The sequence below is a fragment of the Daucus carota genome, chromosome 1 (assembly GCF_001625215.2).
Source record: "Daucus carota subsp. sativus chromosome 1, DH1 v3.0, whole genome shotgun sequence".
Taxonomy (NCBI): Eukaryota; Viridiplantae; Streptophyta; class Magnoliopsida; order Apiales; family Apiaceae; genus Daucus; species Daucus carota.
In genome coordinates, this window is record NC_030381.2 from 6,279,755 (window position 1) to 6,289,073 (window position 9,319).

A 9,319-nucleotide genomic window follows, 5' to 3' on the forward strand; every position below is an offset into this window, starting at 1 on the left:
GTTTAAAAACGATATTGTACCCATATTTTGAGAAACTCAACTCGCACCTTCTATCTTTACATTTCAAGAACGATACGCACCTCCTTCTGTTGACTTCCGTTAAAATACTCCTTCTGTCTCAATATACATGTCCCTTTTGTTTTTCGAGAAATCAAATTGACTAATTTTTGACCAACTATTAGAAAATATTTATTTATTATTTTAGGAAATAGAAAGTTACATATTAAAATAGACTAGATTTACTTTTCTAGTCTTGGGGATAGCTTAATTAAACAAAAATTTAAAATAAATCATCAAAAAAGTAAATCTAATCTATTTTAACATGTAACTTTCTATTTCCTAAAATAATAAATAAATATTTTCTAATAGTTGGTCAATAGTCAATTTGACTCCTCGAAAAGCAAAACGGACATGTAAATTGAGACCGAACAAGTATTCCAACAAAAGTTAACGAAAGTTAACGAAATTAATGGAGGGGTGTGCGTATCGTTCTTGAAATATAAAGATAGGGGGTGTGAGTTGAGTTCTCAAATTATGGGTATAATATCGTTTTCGAACGATAGTTATGATGTGCGATATGCAACTACCTTTGAAAATCATGTGTTAATCGAAGAGATCTCAACAGCGTGGCTTGAGTTTTTCTTGATAGCAATGTTATATTCCCCTCGTTCTGAAATACAAGTTACTTGACTTTTTGACACACACTTTTAACTTTTTTGACCGCGTAGCTAAAATTATTAATTTTTTTAAAAAAAATTTGAATAAAAATATATGATTAATATGTGGAGAGACGAGGGAACGACACCCAAGCTAATTCAAAAAAGAAACTTTAAGAATAATGATTTTAGCTACGCGGTCAAAGCATTTAAAAGTGTGTGCCAACAGTCAAACGACTTATATTTCAAAATAGAGGAAGTATAACTCAAATTTTATATGATATTTTTCCCCATCAATATCTATATCTATATACTTCTTAAAGCATGAGTGATATTTTAAGACTGATATGGTAATTTTCGAGCCTCTTGGATCAACCCATTAAACTTTCAATTCGACCTAGTATTTTTTTTATTCAAATTAACACTATGATATCAAAGTTCGGATCTTCATGTGAACCAAACAGATTACATTGGATTTACAGCATCTTTCAAACATATCATAATTTGAAAATAGCATTTTTTTTAATATAAGACCTTATTTTAAGATTTGTCTAAGACCTCAAAATTTCTTGAGTCGGCCCTGCGTTGTTGGTAGTACGGATTACTAGGATTTTATATTTTAACACATTCACTTTTATATTTTAACACATTGTATGTAATAATCATAATATATATATATATATATATATATATATGTGTATATATATGTATATATACATATATATATATATTTATTCTTCGCAATGAATCAAATTTTGTAATTCTTACGAGATTACTCTACATGTCCAAATGCCTGGTCACCACCTTCCATGTCATTTTATATCTAATATATTAGAAGATCCACGTATTTGAAACTTTCATGGTGCATTTGAAATGACCCGTTTTGTAATTCGAAGATCTTGTATTATTGGCTATTGCGATTACAAATGAATGATACATATACAAAATATTACCATACAGGCATACACATATCTTCTAAGAATTTAGATTTTTATATTAAATATTGATAAAAATTACACTTTTTTAATTTATCTATTTTATATAAATAATGTTGTCCATTATCAGATAACTCAAGAATAATCCAACTATTGTAAAATACTATTCCAAAAAAATTAGTTTAACATTTTTAAATAGTTTTATTTATCTCTCTCACACACATATATTGAATAATAAATTTATAAGTAATTGAGAAAAAATATAGACTAATTTCATTTAAAGAATTAAAATATATGTGTTTTTATTAAATTCATACTACCTCCATTCGTTTTTACTTGTCACTTTGATTTTTTGCACGTAACTTAAGGTGATTAAAAAACATAATTCTATTTATTATTTTTTAATTTTTTTTCCTGAATTAAAGTTTATAGTTTATATTTTTATTCACAAAAAGAAAATTTTAAAAATAATAAGCGGAATTATGTTTTTTACTCACCTTAACTTACGTGCAAAAAGTCAAAGTGACAAGTAAAAAGAGACGGGGGTAGTATCAAATTGTATTTGTGATTATTTAATTAAACTTTTTTTTAACATGTAACATTTATTTTGATTACTAATCATTCAATTGAATTTACGTAAAGTAATGAAAGAAAAATGCATCAACGATGGGCATATATATCCAGAAGAAGGGGAAGATACATTACAGGGATATGACGGGTTGGATCTGTTAGAGTTTCGTAAGATGCGAATTTAATTTATTGTATTTTGGTACTTTTCAGGTTCATGTTTAAATATTGAAATGATATTCAAATTTGATTCGTCGGATTTTTCAAATTTCAGTTCGAATTCTAATTCGAATCATATAATAATAAATATTATAAATAAATAAATTTATATTATCATAAATATGATAGATCGCAGAATACATAAGTAATAAGAAACCAAAGATTTGTGTAGTGATTAATGTTTTGGCTTTTCCAATATACTTCTAGCGTGTAGTATTTATATTTATGTAGCTCAACAGTAGCATTACATAAATTATTTTTTAAAATTAATTTTATAAATTATTTATGTAGTTCAATAAATAATTTTCGAAAAGATTTAATTTAATAAATTATTTTAAATTTTTTGGATAAAAATTATAATTATCTATTGTTTATATTATATATTTTTCCTATAAAAATCAAGGTTAGACGTCATCTGCAATTATTTATACTGTTGTAAAAAAATAAGGACAAATACTATAATAAAAATAGACAATAACTTAATTTTTATATTTTCTTTTTGTATAAAAATTCAAACTTTAATTTTTTATTGAGAATTTCTTATAAAAATAATTTATGAGAATCCAAACCTAACACTAACAAAAAGTAAAAAAACGATAGTTTAGTAGTAAGTTTTTAAATACATAATAATTAGTTGGGAGGTGAGAAAATATATTTTTCTTAAAATAAATAAAAAAGCAACATATTTTCTTAGTAAAAATAAGGACTTAGTTTTTTTGAAGCAGAGAACATGCCCAAAATCCCCAGCCCTAATATAGACTCTAAAAAGCAAAGCCAGTCGCGTAACACGTATTTATCAGGTTATATTATCTGACTCTCGTTTTTGAATAAATTATTATAGGTTCTGGTTCTAGTCCGTTTGCGTAGGAAATTAGCACTGTGTTGGAATATGGAAAATTCATCAAAATTATCTGCTGATAGCTCGTCGAGTAAATTCGATAATTTAACAGAAATTAGCTCCTCCGATGTGGTTGTGGTTGATGAAGGAGGTGGTGATGTGGGAGTTCACAAAAACAAATCCATAGTTGACCCTTTCCTTAGTGGTTCTTTAAGTAAAAACTTATCCATACATGAATCGTGTTTTTCATGTGGGTATGAGGGCGAAATATCTGCTGATAGGTCGTCGGGTAAATATGAAAATTTAACAGAAAATAGGTCCCGTGATGTCGTTGTGGAAACAGAAATTAGGTCTCCTGATGTGGTTGTGGAAGATGAGGAAGGTGATTATGTGCCGGGTCAAGATTATGCCTTTACTAATGTAAGATGTGAGCCCGTTGTCGACTTTTTACATGCTCGAGTTTTTACTGATACCCCTCAAGTTTATGGTTACATTAGAATTATTGATTTGCAAAACTCTAAAACTTTCCCAGCTTATGACCGACATCGATTTGAATCTCCACAACGCCTTTATCCTTCTTTGCCTCTGGGTAACTTCTTACAATTGTCAGGTCCTGACTATATTCCCACTTTAAATGAACCCATGGTGGCTGTTGGTATAAACACTGTTGAAACAGGTGATGTTATTGCCCATGGTCAACAACATTTAAGTAAATCAACTGAGTTCACATCAACCACCGATGATGCTTTTGAAAAGCTTTATACCCTTACATTTCAAGATGAAGCTCTGGCGGGTGATCGTGTTGAGCTGCAATGTGTGGCTTTTACGTTTGGGGTCTATGCTTGTGTGCAGGTGGTTTTGTGTCATGATGATTATCCTGAAAGTGATGATCATCTATCAGATGAAAATGATGATGAATCAGATGAAAATGATGATGAACAAAGTCGGATTGAACTTTTTGGTCTCATCTATGCTAAGTGTAAACCAATGCTTCTGTCCGAACATGACTATAAAAATTATATGTTTAATGTGCCAAAAGAAGAGCGTGTGCGGGTCGGATTCGGGAGACAAATTGTCTTGTCCAAAGACCTTGTGGTTGTGCCTGCATATTCAGATCTTGAAATTTCACTTGAACTTAAGGGGTTTGAAGATGATGACTTCGTTGTTAAGGGTAGCGTGTGTTTTGAACCTAGCAATTTTCATGCTGGGTGGAAGCAAGTTCGAGGACGAAATGGATGCTATGTGGATGTACAGGTCACATGGCAGAAACCATCTCTCCTAAACAGGCCTTGGTGTAAGGAGGACACGATTTCTAGTGCCTTTTACATGGTATGTTTATCTGCTTATGTTCCTTTATCACTTAAAGTTGTTTTTTTGCTTATGTATTGAACTGCTTTTTACTCTAACTTAGAAATTGTTGCAATTCTACCCTCAAAAATTAGCATCATTCCCATGTCATTAAGAATATTTAAAGACAAAGCAAGTGTATGGGCATGTTATATAGAGCATATGATTTTCGAGATCTGCAGCTACTTTTTGCAATTGAGTGTGCATATTGTTGTTTGCTTCGTATTCTTGACTTTAGCCTCCATGTTGCTTGTGAACATTAAATGTTCAATAGAGTGTATGATGAGCATATTACTGGAAATGTAGCTATTAAAGAGAGAGAGAGAGAGAGAGAGAGAGAGAGCATATTTGCTGGATTATGAAACTCAAACTTCCCAACAAGAGTTGATAACCAAAAATATCTTGAAAGTTCAAAGAGGGAATGAATCAAGACTGGGTGTATACCTCGAAAGATAGATATAACTCATGAGAAGTATAGGTTTGGGAAATATGCATAATCATACCAGTATATAGCAGTTTGTTTACCTGATTATCTACTTTAAGCATTCACATAATATTGACTGCCGACTGATATGCAAATGACATGTAAAAGTTCAGCAATTTTTTTCTGTGATTGGTTATTCATCTGACCGTCTTGATTCAGCTGCAACAGCCTGTTCATAGTATAGGTACTCAAACTTGTATTTACTGTTAAGAGAATTTTGGCCTTTAAAAGTTTGGCAGAAGATACACATCAAACCTCACCTTGAGGTACAAAATCGTACTTCTGTGCCTATAAAGTTAGGCACTTGTACATCCCTTCTACTTAATATAACCATATTTTTCTTCGTATTTTACTCCTGCTAAATTTTTCAATGCCTTCTGATAAATTTATCATTCATTGACAGTCAAACCTGTACTCACTTAATGGCAATCTTATATTTTTCCAGTTTTAATTGTATGTTTACGAATAAAAAAGTGTATTGTCCTGTTCACACTTGTCGTCTGCATGTTTTTCTTTTTGTTTTCTTGTTTTCCTCAACTTCAGTGTTTCGGTGTTGCTTCCGGACATATTTCCGGTTACTAGGGAGGAAGTGCCTGAACTCTGATTTATATGGACTGACTTTTTGTATAGCTCTGTTTTGTGTCATAGAAGAATCTTATCTTTCATAACTCACACTTTTATTTTCTTAGAAGATTTTTTTTTTCTTTTATGCTATTTGTGCTGCCATCTGATTCACATATCTCTTTATTTTTTGTCAGGGCGACGGTCCCATAACTCTTGCATCACACCTTCTGGAGGTGTTCTCACTATTTATTGCTCGCCCAAATGGTAAGGAGGTGAATATGTATGGATCTGTTGATATTTATTGCACAGATGGCTGGTGTAACATCTTCTGTCGCGAGAAGGATGATGCATACTTCATGTCTCGTGGATGCAACTTATTACCTTTGAAAGGGCCTGAACGAGCTCCTAGACCAGGGATGATGTTTTCCATATCAGTTGATCTTAGAGACGTTGATGGGCATGTTAAAATCAAAGGAATCATCGAATCAAGCGTTGGACTTGATGAACGTCAAAAGCCTTGGTTTGATAGGCGACTTTACTCAGTTGTTAAGATGAAAGGTAAGAAAGAGAAGAGTTTTGTTGCTGTTCATTATACCATGTTCTCCTATGCTGTTCAGGCAGTTGTGGAAGTCTGTCTTGTCTGGAAGCGTAGATCTTCTGCTCATGTCAATATTTATGGGGACATCATTGCTTCCTATGACAAGGAGGTTTTGTACTCCACACCCTATGATAAAAAGTTCTTTAAACGAGTACTATTCACAAGTAAGAAAGCAAACCCCTTGGAAGTACTCTTCACGGGAAAGGAAGCGCACTCCTTAGAAAGAGAGGAGAAATTCGTGCTTACAAAAAATCTGGTAGCTGTACCCATGACTTCCTCGTTGCTTGCCGAAGTAAACCTATCTTTCCAAACTGCTGAAAGTACCTGCCATGTAGCGAAAATTGTGAAGTTTCGGTTTGAAGACTCTATGATGATCATTCCAAGTGATGATGTGGACATTTGTATTGCGGTCGCATGGAAAGGTTTTCCATATCGTTAAGATGGAATCAAATACTTTAATTCCGTTTGTACTGTTTTTCATCTTTCATGTCCTCTACCATTCTGTGAAAATGATTAATCCGTAAAGTTGCATCTACAGAGACAAGTGTATTTTTATGTTTCTGTTTCTGCATTTTGTTTCTCTTGGTGAGACTAGAAAACAAGATTTTATAGATATTGAGTTTGTTTTGGAGAGACATCTATTTTGTATATTTGTTTATGCATCAGACTGTTTATATAAATTTTTGTCACGGACAATTGTTATTGGTGTCTTGAGGCTGTCGACAACTGTTGCTTGGAATTAGCTTGGTTTCTGCATAAATTGATTATGCTACATAGAGTAAAAATCTGAAACATTTGTTTCACATTTGATGACGACAATCAGCATTGCTCAGCATTATTGGAAATGTGATAGCTTCCCTGTTTTTTTACAGAGGGCTGCTTTTAATTTCTCTGTCGAGGAGTTTCTGTTCTAATAATGTCAGACAGGTTTCTACTTCATCTCATAAGCAGAAGTTTCCCTGAAAAATTTTAGTTTGTTGTATATTAGCTTGCAATGTTAAGTGGCTTGGATTGAAAACGGATGATCTAGAGCTTATACCTGAAAAATCCTAGCGATATGCAGATCGCCAAGAGGCTGATCTCCTTTGACATCCTGCAGGTAGGATTGATGAAGGAAACATAAAATATAATGTCTGTATATCGTTCTGTGTAAATATTTGTCAATGTGAAGAGTGCTGACCAATATTTCAAGTAGTAATTTTAGAGATTGAAGCTCTCTACATCCATGGACCATGGCTATGGTACAACACTTTCGGTAAAATCAGTCTTTGATCTTTAGTCTGTTATAGATAAATTGTACTGTTGTACTGTTTTTACAGGTGAATTGTAGCTGGATTTGTGATGTGTAGTATTGTGATTAGCGATTTGTACTCTCCTAGGTATGGTCATAGATACATGGTTATATCGGCTGCATTGAATATGCAAATTGTACACAAGTTTTTGATCACTAATTGTACCTATTTAGGTGTGTTGAAACAAAAAATTGTTGGATTAATGTACCAATTTAGGTTATATCTATTTGATTCTTTGCTATTTTTTTTTTTGATTCATCTGTTTGCAGCTTTGAGCTGGGGGTGGACAAGGCCATCGATGGCGGAAACAAGTTGGAGATGCAAGAATTACTCGGAAGGCTGCTGACAGCTGGAAAGCATGGTTCAACAGATCTCTCAATCTTAATATATCTTGCCATTGTATTGATACAAGTTATTCAGCTTTATTTTTGTTATCACTTGCAATCTGGTTTTAGTAAGAAGGATTGTTTACTTGCAATCTGGTTTTTGGTCTTAACAAAATTATGGGGCTGTGTAGATAATATATTAATTTGAGATAATAGGAAGTGTGTGAATCCATGGTGCTGCCTGCTCAATGTAAATTGACATGACGTTGCTTTTGTTAGATCTGTATGTGTTTTGTCGTTAATTTGCTCAAACACACAGGCAAACACACAGGCTATACAGTCCTTTGCTCAAACCAGAAAGGAACAGTGCTGGGGCTGCGATCCCACCATCAAGTACGAAGCACTTAGAAGATGTGTTGTACCCAGATATGTAGTATATCGGTGATGTGAGTCGTTTTTTAGTGTAATAAAAATCATGCGTTAATTGTAGAGATCTCTTCGGTGTGGCCCGGAGCTTTTCTCAACTGAGGACCTTATATGGCTATATTGAATAAAAACTCTAACAATAATTTTATTTATAATTTCTATTAATATTATAATATTAAACTAGATATCTTTTAGTAAAAAAATGACGTAACAATGTAATAAAGAGTGTGAAAAAGGTAAGAATTGAATATTTAATCACTAAAATTCAAACGAGAAATGAGTCGGTCATTATCATTTTATGAGGAATTAAAAGTGGAATGTAAGTGTTTTCGAGCGAAAGATTATAACATATTTCTTAAAATTATAATTTACGGTATCGAATAGCTAATTTATTGGAGATACTCTTAGTCATATTTGATATTTTCAATATTTATGACTAGAGCCGACAATATTTATTGGAGATGCTCTTAGTCATATTTGATATTTTCAAAATTTGATGGTCAACTTTCGTCCCCTGAATTTTCATGTTTCGTGCAGTTGAAATGGAAACTCATATCCGTCCATTATTAATTTTGTGTACTTAACTTAAAACGCGAATCTGATCCAAAACATTTCGTGTATTTCTCGTGTACATTATATATAAAAATTATTATTATTTTAATTAAAAAATATCTTCAAAATAGTTTTTTGTAATTTTTTTTAAATATTAATGAAATATTTATGCTTGAATACAACTCTACACAAATTTAGTAATATATATAATATATATGTGTGTGTTTTACATAATTACATTATCAATATATTAACGCCCATAACATACAAGTAATGCCCAAGATAACATGATATTGAGAGAAATGATCTCAAATACCATATATTAACGCCTGATAATTCGAAATTTTTATTTTTGATTAATAACTCTAAATCGTATTATGTTTAGATTTGAAAACCCTAAAAAACACTACACGATCTAACATCTGGATCTGAAAAACCATAGAAAAACATTACACAATCTGATGTTTTAGGAACTAAATGCTAAATGAAATAAATGTTAGAGAATCTAGCATTCT

The 9,319-nt window shown here is 32.0% G+C and overlaps 1 protein-coding gene across 1 annotated transcript; it reads left to right on the forward strand.

Annotated features, from left to right (window-relative positions):
* The first annotated feature begins 3,184 nt into the window (after positions 1-3,184).
* LOC108214776 (uncharacterized) lies at positions 3,185-6,916 on the forward strand. The gene is made up of 2 exons (XM_017386973.2): positions 3,185-4,544; positions 5,805-6,916. The coding sequence occupies exons 1-2, from the start codon at positions 3,267-3,269 to the stop codon at positions 6,645-6,647; spliced, it is 2,121 nt and encodes a 706-aa protein (XP_017242462.1). The 5' UTR covers positions 3,185-3,266; the 3' UTR covers positions 6,648-6,916.
* Positions 6,917-9,319: the final 2,403 nt, after the last annotated feature.

What these genes read in the sequence shown, in the direction of transcription:
- LOC108214776 (XM_017386973.2), top strand. Translation starts at nt 3,267, where the DNA reads ATGGAAAATTCATCAAAATTATCTGCTGATAGCTCGTCGAGTAAATTC. An exon ending in TTTCTAGTGCCTTTTACATG is followed by an intron (nt 4,545 to 5,804) that starts GTATGTTTATCT and finishes ATTTTTTGTCAG; the next exon opens with GGCGACGGTCCCATAACTCT.